General features: G+C 32.9%; 1 protein-coding gene across 1 annotated transcript; it reads left to right on the top strand.

Moving 5' to 3' along the window:
• Positions 1–17941: 17941 nt before the first annotated feature.
• LOC131050092 (receptor-like protein EIX1) lies at positions 17942–19459 on the top strand. Its single transcript, XM_057984230.2, has one exon. It carries the CDS (start codon positions 17942–17944, stop codon positions 19457–19459), a length of 1518 nt encoding a protein of 505 aa, XP_057840213.2.
• The last annotated feature ends 1237 nt before the right edge of the window (positions 19460–20696 follow it).

Consider the following 20696-nt stretch of genomic DNA (forward strand, 5'->3'; position numbering starts at 1 on the left):
CTTCACCATGATTTTCATTCTGTATTGGTTCAATGAATAGATACTTTAACATCCAATAAATCTAAATATTCCTTAACATATCTCATTCATGTCCCATTTTTTATGTGTAATTTTCTTCTTTCATGTCTAATATTTATTTTCTAGATCAGTTTATGAGGTAATTTTATTACTATTATTATGTCCACTACCTCTTCACAACATCATATCTAGCATCATATCTGGTATTTCCATGCATTGCATTATAATATATCTTTGTTATATTCTATTGTTTTTCAGCAAATGCTGCAAATCTTGATGTTGTAGAGCAATCTATTGAAATACACATATTATAGATATACAACATTATGTTTCTACATTTTTATGAATCCCGTTTACTACTTCCAACAATTTGACTACTATTTAACATCTTTTATAAATTGAAAATTAAATAAATGTAATTATGTTTAATACCAATATAAATATAACATCTTGTCAATACTGCCATTAGCTTCACTTATACATACTTTGTGAGGTAAGAACTTCAACTCTTTGAAAAATACGATTACTCCTATCAGCGTCATTAGTTCCACCATGCAATTGAATAAATTGTTATGTAAAAGGAATACTTATCATAATGCTTTGATAAGTTTAGAATAATTTAATTCTTTTATATCAAAAGATTTTTTTCGAGATACATAAATGCAATAACAAAAACTGGTTATTAGTTTTGTTGACCATCATTATTAGATTTTTGACATAATAGAGCATCTAATAAACGGCCTCTATTCTCTCCATAATAGAGAGGTCAACATATGAACCGTAGTAATTTAAAAGATAGATCTTAGGCTAATAAATGAAATTAGAGTATATGCAAGATATGGTTTATCTATTATAATAGTATTTTGTTATTTATTTATTTTGATATTAGTTTTTTAGTAAGTGCATATAAATAAACGATTGTGATATTACATATTACATATATAACAATAAATGTTATTTGATATTTTTCCAATAAATAAACATATATATTAATTTAGTTTTATATTATGTATTTTTATGAAGTTATAGAATTATTAGGAAGAATTTATATAGTTCATACTAATCTATTTTTACTATTTTATTCAATGATGAATCTAACTTTAATAGTTCTTTTTTTTTTGTCATCTTGTTTCTAAACTAGAGACTTAAAGATTTAAATCATTGTACACTTTATCTTCATTAAGTTATTTTTAGTGACATGAGTGATCCTTACTTTCATTTATTTGAGTCTTTAGTTTTGATTTAATAACTTGGGTGAGCTATTTAGCAAGATTTACATTCATTGTAATACTCTCAAATCATATACTAAGGTATCATTAACATGAAGAAATTATTTCTTTATTTTCCTTCTTATTAGTTGTAATGTCATTAATTGTACTTCTTTAATTACGAGTACAATTTTACAAACTTCTTGACACTTATTTTAGTTTCCCATTTCTCCTAAGCATCTTGAGACCATTTCTAGCCTTGAATTAATTCTTAACTCAAGAATATGAGTCCTACCTTATTTTAAAACTTCAAATTAGTCCTCTTTGTTCCCTTAGTTTAGTGTGCCCTTTTTCCTATATCATTTCAAGATTATTTGAGTTCTATCTCATTTTAAATTTCAAAAAACATCTTTCCCAATTAAATTTTGTCAATGTTAATATAAATTCCAAATTTGATATTCACGCCCTATTTATCTTTCTTCCTTGAAATTTAGGCCTATTTTGTTGAGACACTTTCGACAAGTCTATAGGTCAAACACTTTTTGGCTAAATTTTTGGGAGAGTGATGTGTAAGCCTCAAAATTTCTAGATCTAGTATCAAAATTTGGATATGATTATTATAAATCAATCTAAAATGAAAAATACTTTGAGAACCCTATATAAGACTTCATCCCTAATTCATTTTATCATCTATCAATTATATTCTCAAGAATTGCTAATTCCTTCAAGAGCAAATCAGAGTATAAGGAGCATTAAGATAAAACACGTTATCTTTGATTATGTTTCCATGATAAATTTTATGATGATTTATCATGTTATTGCACCATACTTGGAGGAAATATTTAGAAGGCATCACATCATCAATTAAAGGTATAATCATTTTAATTCAAAATTTCCCTTTAATCATTTTATTTCAGATTCAACCTCTATCTAATCAAGGGTGAGCTCTTTTTTAATCATTTTTTGGGGTTATTTCTAACCCAAGGTTTCACTTAGGTAGGGTGCTATATATTTTAACACCATTTTTCTCTCCTTTGTGCATTTATAGGTTGAAAAATAGGTTTGAGTCTCAATTTGAACGTACCAAAGCATAATTTAGATAGAGACAAAGGCAACCAAATAGAGTTTCGTAGGCAAGGGAAGGACAAGGGAACCTATTGCTCTCAAAAAAGAGAAACCCAAGTTCACCTCAAATCTATAAATGAAATAGCCAATCTCAATCAATAAAAAGCTCCAGGGCTTGGACAACATAACACAGGATCCTAATGATCCTCCTACACTTCAGGTTCTGCTAGACCTAGGGGGGACACCCTTTTGATGTATAAAATATAACCAATTGCAGACATATGACATCAGTAAAAGCAAATGAATCTCAAAAGGCTCAACAACAAGAAGGTTAATGCAAATGGGCTAGATCTGCATTGACATCTCAACTAGATTGGAGCATGAGATAGGTGGAAAAAACTAAAACTACAAACATGAAAAGTAAATGGATTTTTTATTTTAAAATCTCCGAGGATTCCTAGAATCTGCAAGATTAGTGCCTTATCCAAGGGCATGGAGTCATACATCAATCTGCAAATGAAAACCTCTATTGCAAATTCAATTTATTGAGAAAGATATCCCTATATTAATGCTTAACATTAATACATTCTAAACTCAAACATAGGATCATACATATCTAGACATTATCCTGAGTCCAAAATGATTATTCATAGGATTTAAACTCTTCTTAAAGAGTACCTAAGAACACCCATTATGCTCGCACTTTAAGAGGACAAACCCAAACTCCCTTGAAGATTGGATTTATTGAAAATTAGAGAAGGCCTAGAGACAATCCAATAAACTATATATATGCCTTACATATATGTGACTTGCGACAGAAAAAATCTACAGCAAGAAGATACTCTATTACTTGAAAAAGATACATTGTATTAAAAATTTGGAAAAAACTCAAAATTGGAAACCAAGATTCAGATCCGCCTGGGCACCACCTATCTGTCAAGCCTGCCACGCATCAGCGTCTAGTTTGTCACCTCATCCACCTGGACCACCATGTCACCTTTGGTTCTGTCGGGCATCAGTCTTTCGCGCAAAATTCCCCTTTGGTGGGCCGCTCTCATGTCTTATCAAAACCTTTATTTTATCAGTGAGACCAGTTGATATTTCTTTGATGTGCCTTTGTTGATGGAACTGAGATTTTGGTGAAACCATTTGGAGATTCATCGCGGCCAAGGTCTTCTCAACATTCATTTGCCACCTATTCTGCCACGTGACCGCCACTTCACCATTGTTTAACCCACCACCTAGACTTGGGCCCGCCACCTCACTAGCCACCGAACTGACACCACATCAATTGCCAAGTCACGATGATATCTAGAAAGCAACTAACCATTACAACATAGTGACGACCGTTGGATCATCTTGATCATCATTGATTATCTTTGATCTGATCAACCTTTAGCCTCTCTGAGTGGCTCTCTCTTATGTCATGGTGTCACCATGTGTCCCCCACTAGGACCTAGGCCCGCCACCTCACTAGCCACTGAACTGCCACCTCATCAGTCTTCAAGTCGTGGTTATTAATAATTGATCACTTTCACATGGTGGTATAGTGATGGTCATCTGATCTTCTGCAACCTGCTCGCTTGTTAATTTCTCCTTTTACTGCAAAATTAGGTCGCTTTGAGATGCATACGCACGTGGAGGGCCCACCAATTCTAAGCTGCCACTTTGTCAAAAGCTCGTAAGCTTTGAAACTAAGGATATAGGTGATCTAGCTATTAAATACTAAAATACACCTCCACACGACCAATGTGGGATAAATGGTCTATGCCTTGAAAGTTCATTTCTTTTGTAAATCCAGTTTGGCACCCAAGTAGAAACACCTTACATAGGCCGATTTCATCTGCATTGAAGTTTTTTTGCTTCCCATGTGCGATGCAGGGGATTTGGCGATACACTTGCCAAAATAATTTGGCTGCAGGTTTTAATTTTTACACCCTCACATTACAAAGCCACGACTCATGCAAGAGAAATGGTTGAACCTTGAACCTTGAACCAAAAAGGTTCAAGGGTTCAAGTTCAAAATGAATTACAATAATATACTTGCCTTACCATAAAACAAAGCGACGAAGAGAAATCCCTAAAGCAAGGCATCATTGGGTCACCAAATTTAGCATGATTTTTATGAGTCCCAACAGTGGCTCTGACTAGGGATAGTTGATTGCAAGATCAACACAAGAGTTTAGAATCTATGGCAGAGCAGACCACCTAGGAAATAGGACACATCTCTTCTATTAAATTATTCAATGAGCTTCACTCTCCAAAACAAGGGTTCCTTATTGAAAACCACACAACTGAAAACAAAGCGACTGTACAATAGAATTTATTTACATATGGCCCCAGGCCATCAAAATTGGAATCAATGCTTACCTTTGTCAAACACATGATTCTCATTTCCATGTGATGTCATGGAAATGGGGAAAAGGCAACAACAAAGTTCAATGTTAATAAGTTAGTTTCAACCATAAAACTAAAACAAAGAGCTAAAAACCATTCCAAACATATCAAAAGAGATTTCAAAAAATGCATGAAAGAAGTTTAACAAAACAAAAGAAAGGAGAAGAGCCTCCCTAAGATGCTTCCATGATGTCTTTTGATGCTTCTCCCTTGTTTCCCCCCTATCCAAGTCCCAAATGAGTGTAGCTCTCAACTTTTAGCACAAGCCATGGATGCCATATGGAGATTCAAGATGGTTGGATGTGATAAACAAATGCTATGCAAGTGTAGGTAGTGATGCTATGAAAAAGCTCTATGCTAATACCAGTATAATAACAATACTCTAATGCTTCCTTCTTTGCTTGAGGAGAAGGCTTCTATTTATAGAAGAAACGGGGAAATGAAGGGTTAAGATTGAGCAAACTTAACAAGGGTTAGGATTGAAAGATATTCAATCCATGTGAGACTTTCAACCCAATCCCATGTTGACAAGTGTCACCATGAGGAGGATTGAGAGGAGAGATAAGGAGCATTGAATTCTTGAGGGGACATGATGGTTACCCAAGGGGGGTGGGTTAGGGTTAGGTTAATGGATATTCCTTTTATCCAAGGGATAAAGGAATGTGCAAGGGTTAAATGGTTACCTTAGTCAAAGAAATAAATGCTTTGAAGAGACCCATGAGTCAAAAGGATGGTTAAGTTAGCGGAAAGTCTCTAACCAAAGGTAAAAGGTGAGTTAACCATAAATGGTTACGTAAGAGCCTTTAATGGTTTGGAAGACTTTAGAGGTTAACCATTTGAAGACTTAAAGCCTTAAATACCTTTCAAAGACTTTGAGGGCTTTGAGAAGTGACGCCAAGTTGCTTAGGAATGTGACAATACTTAGGGGATGGATTAGGCTAATTAGGAAGGGGTTAGAAGAATCTAGAAGGGGGTTATGACTGCAAGTGGGTTTTGTAGGAGAATGCAAGTAGGAGGAATTTTGGGATTTTTAATTAAAATAAAATCATTTATTTCAATTAAATGGTGTAATTTGCATTTGGATAGATATTTAAATAAATACTAATTTATTTAAATGTGAATGTGAATTTTGGATTTAAATAAATCTTAATCTATTTACATGAGAAAAAGGAAGATAAAGCATTTAAATGCTTGAAGACTTTGAGGGAAACCATTAAAGGCTTAAGAAGACTCTAGAAATAAGCCATTAAATTTGAAGACTTTAAGGGAAACCATTAAAGTCTTAAGAAGACTTTAAGGGAAGCCATTAAGTTTGAAGACTTTAAGGGAAACCATTAAAGGCTTAAGAAGACTATAGAAGGAAGCCATTGAGTTTGAAGACTTTAAGGGAAACCATTAAAGGTTTCAAGTGGGTGAGGATAAATAGGATTTTAAATAAATAATTTATTTAAAATAGTTGTGCAACTTGCATTTGTAGGAAAATACAAGTGGGTGGAGGATAAAGGTGATTTAAATAAATGTTAATTTATTTAAATGTGAGAGGTGGGATTTTGGGGGAATTGAAATAAATATTAATTTATTTAAATGTGAGAAAAGATTTAATTAAATAAATATGATTTATTTATTTAATTAATGGTATGAATTTGTTAAGTGAATTAAATCAAATAAATTGAATAATTTATTTAATCAATAGGAGAAGAGGGTTAAGATGAATTAATTAAATATATTAATTTAATTAATTGTTGATTGATGGTTAATTAATCAAATAAATACTAAATATTCATTTAATTAAGTGGACAGATTTATGTGACTACAGCATGAATCAAGGGTAAGCTGGAAGTTTCATTTACATTTGCCTGATCACAAACTCTGCAACTTCTCATCAGCTCATCACATAGAAGATAATCAGCATGTTGGTAATCATTCAATCTTTGAAAAATAAAACCCACCTTTGAATGTTGATTATCAAATGACATATAACTGTCATATTGTTTACAATTATTTCCCATCTGAAAAGAAAAGTAACCCTGTTCCATCTGATCACTAGCAACATCAGGCACATGATGATCGCTAGTTTGCACAAATGGAAAGCACTCATCCATAATACAAGCTTACAAAATAGAGATGAACATTTGCTCATAAAATGACTGCAGTCTAGCATGTTGATTACACCTTATATTAGCCTTTTGTAAACATGAAAATGCATGATCATATGTCAATGGTTCATTTAGCAATTGCAAATCTGGGAAAACAACTTTAGATTTGTCTTTCTCTTTAACACCAAGATCCACACAATACATATCAAATTCTAATTTCATATCAACATATGAATCCACATTATCACATTTATCAACCTTATATGCATTTTCATCTTGTCCATTATTCAAATCAAATGTAGGGAAAGAAAAATCATATGTATCATACCCCTTACCCTCAAGAACATCATCAGTATCAAAACATACTCTAATTGGGTATGAGAGATTGGGGACATTTCTGGATGTATACTTCTTAAGATCAACAGCTAAGAGTTTTGAGATTTGTTCACTCCTTAGTGAAACTTCTCCTTCATTTTCATTTTCATTGGCTTCATCTTTTGTGTTGTAAACCTTGTCCCAATTTGATGCACACATTAAATATATAGTGCTCATGTCTTTGTGCACATTTATTTTATCATTACAACAACTTGCATATGCATCATGGCCTTTATCATGCTGACCATTAAGTGTTTCTATATGTTGCAACATAGTTTCATAACCTTCATTGCAAACACTTTATGGATTGAACTTAACAACAAGATGATCTATATCATTCAGCTCTACAACCTTAATAGGCTCCTTACTACTTGAACAACAACTTGTACTTTCACAATTTTCTTCTTTCTCTGAATACATATCTATAGTACCAGGCTGAGAGTAAGAATCATCTTCAACATCATATGAGATATCTCCACTCACGGATTCATCTCCATCATTATACTTAATACTATGTGTATTTTCAGATCTGGTCATTTCTATCCCATCTATCCATTCTTTAATACTGGCAACACTTTCTTCCCTCAAAGTTGAAGATCAATTAATTGAGTTAGGCTCATCAAGCTCTAAAAATAATTCAATCCAAACTAACTCATGGGGTCTAACATCAACTAGAAGCTAATTTAATGCAACAAGAAATCTTTCATTAAAAACTTATGATGATTCAACCTTTCTCTTCTCTACCTTCCTTCTTAAAAACAAGGTGCACCTATCTTGGATCTTTTGAAGATGTATTTCAATCTCCCTATGAATGTCATTCAAATTTGACAAAGAAATTTTAGATCTAGGAATCACATCTAGATCGATCAAATTTGAAAAAATGATTGAACCATTACCATGAAAATGCATCTTACTGTTTTACTCTCTTTTCAAAACATATGCAGTCATTAACTTCATAAACAAACATACTTCTCACCATATTTTTGACTGAAACTTTTCCAAAACAAAAAGTATGTAACTTTATAACCAATACTCCTTTTCCTGGTGACTTGCTTCACCTTATAAGGAACAAATAATTATCTCATGAATGGGAAATACTTAGAGTAAATTTGTTGCTACTGTCCACTTTACCTTTGACTAGAAATTTGAAGAGAATCTCTAAAACTCAGGTTCGTTCTTACAGAGTCGCCACCTCCCTGAAGAGGAATAAAATTTTACCACTGATCTTCACTCTGAAATACATTTAGATTTCTGGGTCTCACACAGCAGAGTCACATAATATTATTTTTAAAAAAATTCTCAGCAACAAAATCTCCAGGACACACATTTTCAAATCTAAAAACAACTGTCAGATTTCTAAACTTCCAAGACTCTTCCCCAAATGAATTTTGGCCAAACTCATGGGTTTGTCTGCAATCAACAAGGTGAATAAAATTTCTCCCAACCTTACTAAAAATGCAATTACAAGACACTCTCCTTCCCCAGCAAAGTCACCATTTTTGTTGTGGTGACTCGAATGGGGCAACTCACTTACAATATTTTTCAATAGTCGATACTAGAGCTCTTTAGATTACTCCCCAGCGAAGTCGCCAATTTTGTTGTTCTCAAAAAAGAGAAACCCAAGTTCCCCTACAATCTATCTATGAAATAGCCAATCTCAATTAATGAAAAGCTTCAAGGCTTGGACAACATAACATAGGATCCTAATGATGCTCATACACTTCAGGTTCTGCTAGACATAGGGGGGACACCCTTTTGATGCATAAAATATAACTAGTTATAGACATATGGCATCAATAAAAGAAGATAAATCTCAAAAGGCTCAACAACAAGGAGGTTACTGCAAATGGGCTAGATCTGCATTGACATCTCAACTAGATTGGAGCATGAGATAGGTGGAACAAACTAAAACTACAAACATGAAAAGTCAATGGATATTTGATTTTAAAATCTCTAACAATTCCCAAAATCTGCAAGATCAATGCCTTATCCAAGGGCATGGAGTCATACATGAATCTACAAATGAAAACCTCTATTGCAAATCCAAATTATTGAGAAAGATATCCCTATATTAATGCCTGGCATTAATACATTCTAAAATCAAACAAAGGATCATACATATCTAGACATTATCCTGAGTCCAAAATGATTATTCATAGAATTTAAACTCTTCCTTGAAGAGGACCTAAGAACACCCATTACACTCCCACTTTAAGAGGACAAACTCAAACTCCCTTCAAGACTGGATTTATTGAAAATTAGAGAAGGCCTAGAGACAATCCAATAAACAGTATATATGCGTTACACATATGTGACCTACAACAAAAAACATCTACGGCAAGACGATACTCTATTACTTGAAAAAGGGACATTGTATTGCAAATTTGGAAAAAACTTAGAATTGGAAACCAAGATTTAGGAGCCTTGCTCACAAAAAATCTGGAACCCCTTTACAAAATGAGAAGACTCTCGAATAATGAGGAAGGGAGGACAAAATCAGATTTCATTCTCTGACAATAGTAACTACCCTATCTTTCAACATTAACTATTTCGCACAACTTGGCCTACAAGAAATACAATCTTTCTGACTGAAAATAAATTCTAATATCTGAGGTAACTTTTCCAAAAATATTTGTTGTGGGTTACACTTGACTGCAAAAATGAATTCCTTGGATTGAGAGATTTCTAATGAAATATAATATGTCTATATTAGGGCAAAAGAATAATCCCTTAGTCATCAATCCCTCTGCAGCTCAGTCATTTAAGTTTCTATCTTTTCACCACAGTCTGAAATTAAATTTTAAACTGACTTTCCCGCACAGATCTCAGCCACATTCCACCTCCTAGTTCACTCATGAGTCTCTCTATGGTGCAGAAGCACCTAGGACTTAGGCTTATAGGATTTTCTCAATTTTGTCTTATACTGACCCTAGCCAAGTTAGGTATTGAATAAGGACTCCAGGAGGGTCTAAGAGTGAGTTTTTTGAGTCAAATGTAGGCCTAGTAGAATAAGTTGCTTCCTAGGTTTGCATTTTGTATATAGGTAGTGGTTTGAGTAGGTAATTGACCTTCTTGATGGTCAAAAGTGTCAAAAATTGGTATAAGAATTAGGGAGGGTTAAAATAGTCTTAGGAATGTTTTAAAATTCATGAGTAATGACTTAGAATAGGTTTCATGGATTAGAAGAGCAAAAATTGCAAAAAAGTGCAAAGTTGCAAAAAGTTGTCATGACAACTTTTGAAAGTTGTCATGACAATTTTTGTCCTAAATTTCTTAGCAATGGAGTTAGGGATAGCTCAATGCCCTATAATGCCTCCACACATGGGGAATACTATAAAAAACTTCTATTTCACAGTTACCAAGGTTGGAGTCTTTGTTTTGTAAGATCAACAATATGAAACTACTCCTTTTCAAACTGTTTGTCATTATTTTGAGTTATTTTGCTCATTTCGTGAATACAAATGGATTGAATCCATTGATATAGTAATGGATTGAGTATAGTTGGTTTGTTTTAGAGTTCATAGTTTCATTTCAATCTTTGAACTTAGGTTGTATTAGTGTTTTCTTGGTTTTGTTTGCAAACAACTAGTTTTAGCTTGTACATAGCAATTTTGTGTAAAATGGTTGCCCCATGAATTCCCTCCATGATACAATCATGGCCTATTGGGACATGGAAGGAAACCAATTTATAGTGTATATATGCAGTGACAATTTCTGGAGATGGAGTTTGATATGACTGTCACCTTGTTCTAGCGAGTCCAGGAGCAACCCGGCTAGAGGAGAGAGGGCGAATTTGGTGTGCAAAGTGTAGGGGTGAATGCCAAATCACAATATAACCTTTTGGAGGGGTCAATGAAGTTAGTAAAGAATTTCCAATGCAAGGGGAAGCCTTGAAAAGACCATTTGTTTCTCAAACACAAACTTGACCAGTCACTGCTGATTAGAATGCCCAAAAACCCTTCAAAACCCTCATTTTTGGGTTAGGGCATTGTACGGTGGGATAAGGAACAAAAACCATAGAAATCACTTGAGGTTAGGTGTATCTTTGAAGAGAATTCAAACTTATAGCATTGTCTTTTGGACCGTTTTTCCTCAAGCCCTAGAAAATCGGATTTTGGAGGCCTAATAAGGCTAATTCCTTGTAACCCTTTTCTAGGCAAAATGGTGAAATCAGTAAGAAAGCTAATGATTGAAAACCTCAAATGGACCCAAAAGGTATTCAAAACATGTTATAGGACACCTCCACACCTCTACATCAACTCACAATAGTAGGAGGTCAAATTGACAAGTTGAAGCCAAGATAGCCTTAATGAGCACATGGGAAACATTGTGAATTGGTAAGGTTCCTAGTGAAAACACTTGAAGAAAACACCTTGAAATGTTAAAGAAGAAAGCCCTAGAAGAGATTGAGAAGGAATTGGAGGTCTTAGAACATAGATAGGCTTGGAGAGTTGGTGGAATTGAGCAACACCAACTAGGTGAAGTGTGAGCAAGCTAGGTGAACCCCATCAAATTGCTATGAGAGCCTATAAGATTTGGGCTAGGTGAGTAGATGTCCTCAGTGGAATCTATAGGAGACAAAAACATGGTGACCAATGCATAGTTGGAAAATAAATTGGATGATCAAGAGGAAGAGAATAGAATCCTGAAGGAGAAGTTGATTGAATTGGAAAGAAAGCTTGGTAAGATTGAAACCAAGGCAAATGAAGTGTTGGTAAAGGTTGAAGGAGAAGAAGGGAATGGTAAAGAAGTGTCAGAGATAGACACAATACCAGAACCTGATCCTATCCTAGAACAAGAACCTTTCTTGAAGGCATTGAAGGCCTTAAGTGGTAAATCACTAGAAGGATTGTCATTGTTCACTAGTAAGATGGAGACAGAAGTGGTCCTAGAATGGATAGAATGCATGGATAACCATTTTGAATGTGAAGGCATAACTGAATCCCAAAGAGTCAAGGTAGCAAAGTCAAGGATGAGAGGAGCTTCTCTCACATGGTGGAAATTAGTGCAAGATGAGAGAAAGAAAGTGGGCAAAGCACCAATCTCTTGTTGGAAAGGGATGTTAGTCAAAATCAAACAAGTCTATCTCCCTGATGACTATGAAGTGCAAATCCATAGAAAAAGACAAAAATTAGACAAAAAGACCTTGATCTCAGTAGTTATACAGAGGAGTTTCACACCCTAACCCTATGTCATGATTATATTAGATATGATATACTAACCCTATGTCATGATTATATTAGATATGATATACTAACCCTATGTCATGATTATATTAGATATGATGATGTTATGATAGGGCTTGATTGATGTGACTATCTTGTAAGTGTCTATGTGATAGAGACAATGCCATATCACTCATTGCAAGCATGATATGATGTTGCGATTATCTTCACTTGCATGATTATTTACTTTATATGTTGTTGTATATATTTTGTTCGTGACAAGTTTGCAAGTACCTAACATCAACTCCACCTGGCTTCACAGGTCTGAGCATGTCTTATCCCAATGGCAAGTTGATTGGAGATGACACGACAACCCATTCTACACTCTAGGTTTAAGTTGATTACCCTTGTCATCTTGGTGTCTTGGTGTGATTTGTTTTAACATCTAGTGGTTGCTCGCATTATCCTATGTTGGTGTGCTTTGAAGTGTTATGATTGTTGGTTTAATTATTGATTGATTAATTAATCAATTTATATAGTTTAATAATGTTAAATTAAATTAATGATTTATATAGTTTATAATAAATTAAATTAAATAGTTGATATTAATATTTAATAATAATTTAATGAGAGATTATTATTTTAGTTTTATATTTAATTTAATGATTTAATACCAAAGATAATTTTTTATCCGTTTGTGCTTTTTATATTAATGTGGGTACTTTTTTATATCTTTTGGCTATTTCATTAATGGGCTTTTATAATTAATTGTGCCCATGGTTTATTTTATCATTGGTTGCTTATAATATTATTATTATTTCTCTTTTTACACTTTTGGGTTAATTAATATATTTTTTCTACCTACCCTATCATTCTATTGACTAAAGGGTAAGTTAATAAAAATAGTATTTTATAATTCGTACCTTGGTTTCTGAGTAGGGTTGGTAAGAAATATATTGTAACTGTTTATTTTGATTGGCCGACAATTTTGTATAGTTTCTCTTTGATTTTTTATTTAATCAACTTCCCTGCATTTTGTCCGGTTAACTATTCTTGAGTTTTCTTCTGCAAATTTTAATCTTGGCTGGAGATTTATATTTGGTTGTTGGCTTGTGGGAAGAATTTTGCATTTATTGAAGATTGGATTGTGGATTTCGATATGGAGGTTGTCTTTGGTTGTAATTTGACTGTGGACTACTCTTCATCGGATTTCATATACCTTTTTCCTTCATTCTCCAAGTTAGAGGCTTTTCTCTTGCATTTATTTTTCTTGAAGAAATTGTTTCCACCATGTTTGTGTAAAGATTTATTGTGGGGATAGTGAGGATTTGAATATGTTGAATATTAATTATATGGTTAAGAGTAAATAAATATATTGGGGATTTGATTTTTATGTGTGTGTTATGAAAGTGTTATGAATGGCTTGGTTCCTCTCTCTGTGTGATGTTGTGAGTTTTTACAGCTTTAGGAATTGATTCTGATGATAATAATTTATTTTTTAGACTTAGTTTTGACTTGATTACTGAGATAATTTCATTGTTGCAACTTTTTGGACTCGGTTTTGGCTCCTATTTTTTATGCCTTAGTAATTTCTAAGCAAATCATCACTTTTTGCTCCGTATTTTTTAGTTTTTAAGCCTCTATTCTGAATGCACTATTTCCTATCATAAGTTCCCAAGAAATTTTCTATATGCACCACTTCTTGTTGTAGATGCACTAGACTGGGTGACAAATGCACTATTTCCTGTTGCAAAATGTGCCAGGAGATATATGCACCTTCCTATAGCAAATACTCCAGGAGATGTTGTAAAAGGACTACTTCCTCCCACAAATCAACCAGGAGATGTTGTGTATGCACTACTTCCTATTGCAAATGCGCTAGGAGATGTCTTATATACACTAATCTATCTATTTTATCTTCTATGATTTTTCTGAGTTTTTAATCTTCAGTTTTTGGTATCCAGAGGTTGTTCCTTGGTTCATGCATTATCCTAGGATTGTTTATTGATTATAATTGTGTATTTACAAAGATGCAGTATGTTTTTGTTATTACTCTTCGAGGTCATTTATTGAATTTATTTTTATATGCATGATGTGTGCATTCCATGTTGTTTATAATGCTCATGACATATGTTATTCATGTCTCATGAATTTATATTTGATTAATAACCTTGGTTATCTGGTTGGATTTTTTGAGATCCCATGTTATGTGTTTTACATTATTGTAACCCTAAGGTCTAGGTGCATGCTAGGGGGAGTGGGTTTCCAAGTAGGTGACTGGGTCATGAGGAATAGACTGGTAGGTTACCTAGGGTCTAGACCACGAGAATATCTCATTGGAAGTTAACCTTGTAATCAACTGATGACATAAATAATTAATCTTAATGGGATGGCTAGAGGTAAATCACCATAATAAGAAAATAAATGGATTTGTGGGTTCAACTCATGTCCTTGGGATGTTTATATGGATATGAGAATGGTTGGGTAGATCTTGGTGATCTAGGTAAGCCAAACTCCCTTGGTATCCTCATAAGTTGAGACAGATTTGCATGAGTATCACAGATGCTGGGACAGGTTCTCAGGTTCCCATGGTGGCTACATGTGATTTGACACTCTTTCCCTATATGTAGGTCCTAGCAACTTGAGTCTTGATTTATAAGTTGCCTCTAGAGATTTTTGTGTTGGAAGACTTGTGTTTATTTGAGCTTTGAGTTAGCCTTGAGTTGTGTTTTTTGTTGTGTCCTTTGGCTTTTAGGTGTCAACCTAGATCTAGAGTGTGTGTGGGATCTTGTGTCATCTCCTAGCATGGGGGGTAGTTCCTTTGGTTCCACATAGTCGGGTGGTCTGATGCCTTCTTCCATTGGGATGTCCTTCTTTGGTTGCTCTTGCACATGGATGTGGATTCTTTCGTTGCAGTTTATGGATGGATTTTGGTGGCATATTATTGTAATATGATTCATGTGGCATATGTATCTTGTAGAACTCTTGATGTAACTTCATATGTCATTGTGAGCCATGCTCCTTGATATATATATATATATATATATATATATAATGATAAATGATACATTAGGTCATGATTGTAATACTTGTAAGAAAATGTAATGTGGTATCTTGGATAATGTTCATTGATGGAATTGATTATATGGTTATACACTTGGTGTTGGGTGAATGAATTATAATGTTTAAAGAAAATGGATTAGTAATGTGGTATTTAGCATTGGAAATGATATAATGTTTGGGATTAGGAAAATTTGTTATTGATGCTCTTAAAATGAACCATAAGGGTTATACGGGACTTGCATTATTGATAAATAGAAATCATGATAATTATATTAGTGAAGGAATCATATATGTGCACGAAAAAGAGATAGTATTAGTTGATTGGAATGCTTTAGATTTTGGTTGTAAATGTGATGTATGCTAATGATGATTTATTCTTGAGGATGTTATATGTAGTGATGTTGAGATGCCCTAGGGAATGTTATTGATGTATTGTGTTTATTTCTGCTTGTGTTATGTGCTCTTGTAATTATGTTCATGATGATTAATTATTTATCATGTTAATGAATGTTAAATGCATGAGTAGATGATTATATATGGTGTACATGTAGTGGTGTTTTAAAAAAATTTTATCTCTATTTGCATATTAGATGGTTAGTTTCTCTAGGGTATTTTTGGCGGGCATTACACATAACATATGAAATTCTTATTCCATTTTTTAATTTATTCTTTTCTCCTTTCAACTTAGATGTCATTTTCTAGTAGAGGTCACTCTATTACAATAATTGTTCTCAATATACCATTGTAAGAACATCTTTTGCATTTTCCTACACCATATTACAATAGTCATTGGATGTATTCTACTGTTCATTAGCAAATGATGTAGCTATTGATTTTATAGGTCAATCTATGAAACTACACACATTATTGACATATATTAGTATGCTTCTATATTTCTATAAATGTCCTTTGCCACTCCAAGAATTCGACTACTAACTAACACCTCTAACAAATTGGAAATTAATAAAATGCCACTATTTTTAAGGTCATTGTTAAAAAAAATAATATCCTCTCTAATGATGAAGCTAAATAGAGAAAACTAATAAAATGAAACCTACATGCCTAGGAAATAGATGTATCACTACTAATTATAATCTATAATAATGAAACTATATAGTCAAATAAAAATGATGAATATTGCATTCATGGAAGAATACATAACTTATTACTTGTGTTTCATTGACTTTTCAATACCTTTAGTTTTATTTCTATCACTCACTAAAATAAAATTTCTAGGTAAGTAGTAGTTATTGGACATAAAATAAATCAAAGAAACATGTCCAAAAATGTTTTTTTTAAGCACATAAAGATTGAAAAATAAAATTAATTTGAACTAAGAACATACTAAAATGCATTAAAGAACAATTTAGAGTTTAAATTATATTTTTGTGAACTAAAATTTGGCAAAACCCATTAAACTAGAAATTGTGTTTGAAAAACATAGTCAATCTACTAGATTGTAAAATGGTAGATATAAATGTTGTGCAACTAGAACAATAATCCAATCCATAAGTGATGATTTTAAAGTAATTATGGTCCTAATATAATAATATTAATTTATAATACTAAAGAAAATTTTGTACTCATATAGGTCAAATATCTTTGATGATCTTGGTGAATAGGTTAATTAATTAAAACATGTCTTCGATATTCTGGATGATTCTTTTATATAATGTGTAATCTACCATGATGAAAATATTTTGATGTAAAATCTTTATAAATATTAGTGTAATGATTTAGTACACATTAGATCAAACTTATTGAGACTTTCTATAAATTTGGACCCACTATTATTTCATTCTATTCATTAAAAACAAATCAAAAAATTTAAATTATTTGCTAATTAATTTTTTTTATTAAGAAAAGTATTGATTAGGTGATTAAATTATTTAGTTGATATTAGAAGTATACATCGAAAATAAGACAAAAACCCCTTTATCATTTCTTAAGATTGTGATTGGAAATAAGAACATTTAGATACCATTTGGACTTCCTCCAATAAAAATAAGATAATGTATATAAATTTTTAATAAATATTAAAAAAATGATCTCAATTATTATCTAAAAAAGCATTGGATATACCTACCTTACATTGAATTCAACTTTACTTATATTGAAAAATTAATTAATATATTCAAAAATATATTATTACTCATGTACAAACTTCAACATACAAATTAATAAATTAAAAGAATTCAAATACAAGATTTTTACTATATTAAAAATGTTTTCTTCCCGAGTCTTATTTATATATATTTGAAATCAAATGATGACCAAAATATCAAACAAAAGAAAAAGTTAAAAATTAAAAATATTAAATATTTACAATTGATAAAATAAAATAATTCTTAAACGAATCCTAATATAGAATGAATAAAATAATCTTTAAATAAATAAATTCAGAGACGTCCAAGAACAAGTCATAATAAAAGTAGAACAAGAAAATGTCTTCATATGAATATTATAAGGATCAAGAAGTTGAATATTGTGTTAGACTGCCCGATTATAAAGTCTAGCGTTTGTCCATGGCAACTCACTTGCAGGTCTAATCATCATGTCTTCTGTTTCACTCTGGATGAATCTCACTTTTGCCTTGGTGATGCTCATGCAGATATTTTATCCATTCATCAATGGATGCCCGGCTGATGAAAGAAATTACTTGTTAGATTTCAAAGGAGGCCTTGTCGATTCTACGGGTCGCTTATCCTCGTGGAAGGGCTACAATTGTTGCGAGTGGAAGGGTATTCACTGCGACTTCCATTCAGGCCATGTCATCAGCCTTGATATCAAAAATCCCTTTGGTACTTACGTGGACAATTCCAAAAATCTTAGTGGGGCGATACATCCATCGCTGTTTAATCTGCAGTATCTTCAGCACCTGGATCTCGGATACAATTATTTCAATGGTACTTCAATACCTCCTCAATTGGCAAAACTCCAGAGCCTTTCCTTCCTTAGCTTGGCAAGTGCTGGATTTGGAGGTGAGGTCCCTCTGGAGTTGGGGAATATTACAACCTTGCGCCACCTTGATCTCTCAGCAGGACCATTTGGGAATTTTGTCTTGGAGAGTAGGAAATTTGCAGGATGGGTACAAAATCTGAGAAGCTTGGAGTTCCTGGCTATGAATGATGTGAATCTGTCGATCGCAAATGATCACTGGAATATTGCCCTTAGCAGCCACTCTAATCTTAGCCAGATTTACTTATCTGGCTGTTGGCTTTCAGGTACAATACCTTCTCTCCTAAATCTCACTCACTTATCCCATCTCGATCTCTCAGATAATTCATTTAGTTCCCCATTGCCAGTTTGGTTTCAGAATGTCTCGTCCTTGGTTTCTCTTGTTCTATCTGATTGTGGTCTCAAGGGTTCCATCCCTTCAGATTTCTTGCGCCGTTCAAGCCTGAGAAATCTTGAGCTGTCAGGTAGCCAGTTGGAAGGGAACCTTTCTTTCATTGAATACCAATCCTCCTCAATAGCCAATCTTTACCTCCAGTCGACTAGTTTAGACGGAATAATTCGTCTTTTCTTTGTAAACTTTACTAAATTTAAGAAATTGGTTCTCGCGCATAACTACTTAACAGGGGATATACCTCCGTTTGGATCTGCGCTTGGGAAAGTCATACCACTTTCAGTAATAGATCTTTCCCAAAACAAATTGACAGGCAATATACCACCCTCTATCTGTTGTCTTCCTATATTGAGAAGCCTCAATCTGGAAAATAACCTGCTCTCAGGAAAAATACCACATACCGTTGCAGACATGCTTTCTGGTTTGATACCTCAAGGCAAGCACTTTTCGACTTTTGAGGCTTCTTCTTTTGCAGAAAATTCAAATCTACATGGACCTCCATTAGGAAATAGAACCCTTACCCCTGGTTTTGGTGGGAAAGGTAGCCCAAGCATTCAAGAAGAAGTGCATAATAGGGATGTCGAGGAGGCAAAGGAAGAGATGGTGGGCAGTGGGGGTGGGTTTTGTCACTGTAATTGCAGTGCTTTACTTCCGAATAAGATGGAGAAACTAATATTTCAGTTTCTGGATAGTCTTATGCAACATCTCTTTGGACGGCGTTGAAAAGATACCATAGATAATCTACTGCCTTCATATTGTAAGTTTTCTCATTTAATATGGTTTAAAATGCATTGTAATATCTCATGTTATATATTAAAAATAACTCAAGCTATACAATTGCATGGCACATTTGGACATTTTCAATCCTAGTTTTATGCTTTATGAATTTCATAGTTTTTTATATAATTTAAACTTTATATATTTTAAATGTAATAATGACAGCCAAGTTTTCTCAATCTTTCATAACCAATTTATGTTGTATTTGCAAGAACTCTAGTAAACCTTTATTGCAAATAAAACAAATTTTGTATATGTATATTTTTTTTTGTGTTTTTTGAATCTAATTTTTTTCTTTTTCATGTATTTGTATTAATGATTATAAAGAGTTATATAAGTTTTTAGATTTTAGTATAGTGTAAATATAACAATGGTATTCTATGAATCTTGGTCATAGTGAATTTATTTTAAGATGATATTATTTTGTGCATGTTTATTTAGATTTTTTTAAATAATTGAAATGTGATATAATATATCATTTAAGCATTTGATACATAACAAATAATTTAATTAGTCAATGGAGGGTTGGCAAGCATACACAAAGGGAGTGTATTTTTTATATATTTTATTATGAATTCCTTTATAGATCAATTTGCATAGATTAATTAAATAATATAAAATTGTTGTCATTAAGTTGTCTCTTTTCTACATCACATAGTCTTATGTTGAGTTAGCACCTCATAATCTATGTGACACCACTTGTCTACTCTCAACTATAATATTATTAATAAAAGAAATAATGGTAACACCAAGGTCAATAAATTATAGTACAATCTTGACCGAGTTTTCTAAACTAGTTATCGGACACATTTTGGTAATATCACAACCTTCCTTGAAATAGTCACCAAGTATCTCTAAAACACTTTCATTATCATTTAAATTAATGTGCATAGCATAATTGAGATATATGTTTTTAGAGGATTCATTGTTATATTTGTTAAAGGAAAGGTGAAAATTCCATCTTATAAGTTACTATACAAATCTGGTGGATAACCTTATAGACACAATAAAAATTTTGGCATTTTTTTCTTGCTACTTAAGTGGCACTTACTTGTAGGGTTTCAATTGGAGGACTACCTAATCTCCCACCTCAAAATACCACTAATTGTGACATTGATATGTTGCTTGTTTCATGCTATACCAAGCCACTGGAAAATTATTACTGAAGTTTTGAAGTATCTCT

This window comes from Cryptomeria japonica, chromosome 8 (assembly GCF_030272615.1).
Source record: "Cryptomeria japonica chromosome 8, Sugi_1.0, whole genome shotgun sequence".
Taxonomy (NCBI): domain Eukaryota; kingdom Viridiplantae; phylum Streptophyta; class Pinopsida; order Cupressales; family Cupressaceae; genus Cryptomeria; species Cryptomeria japonica.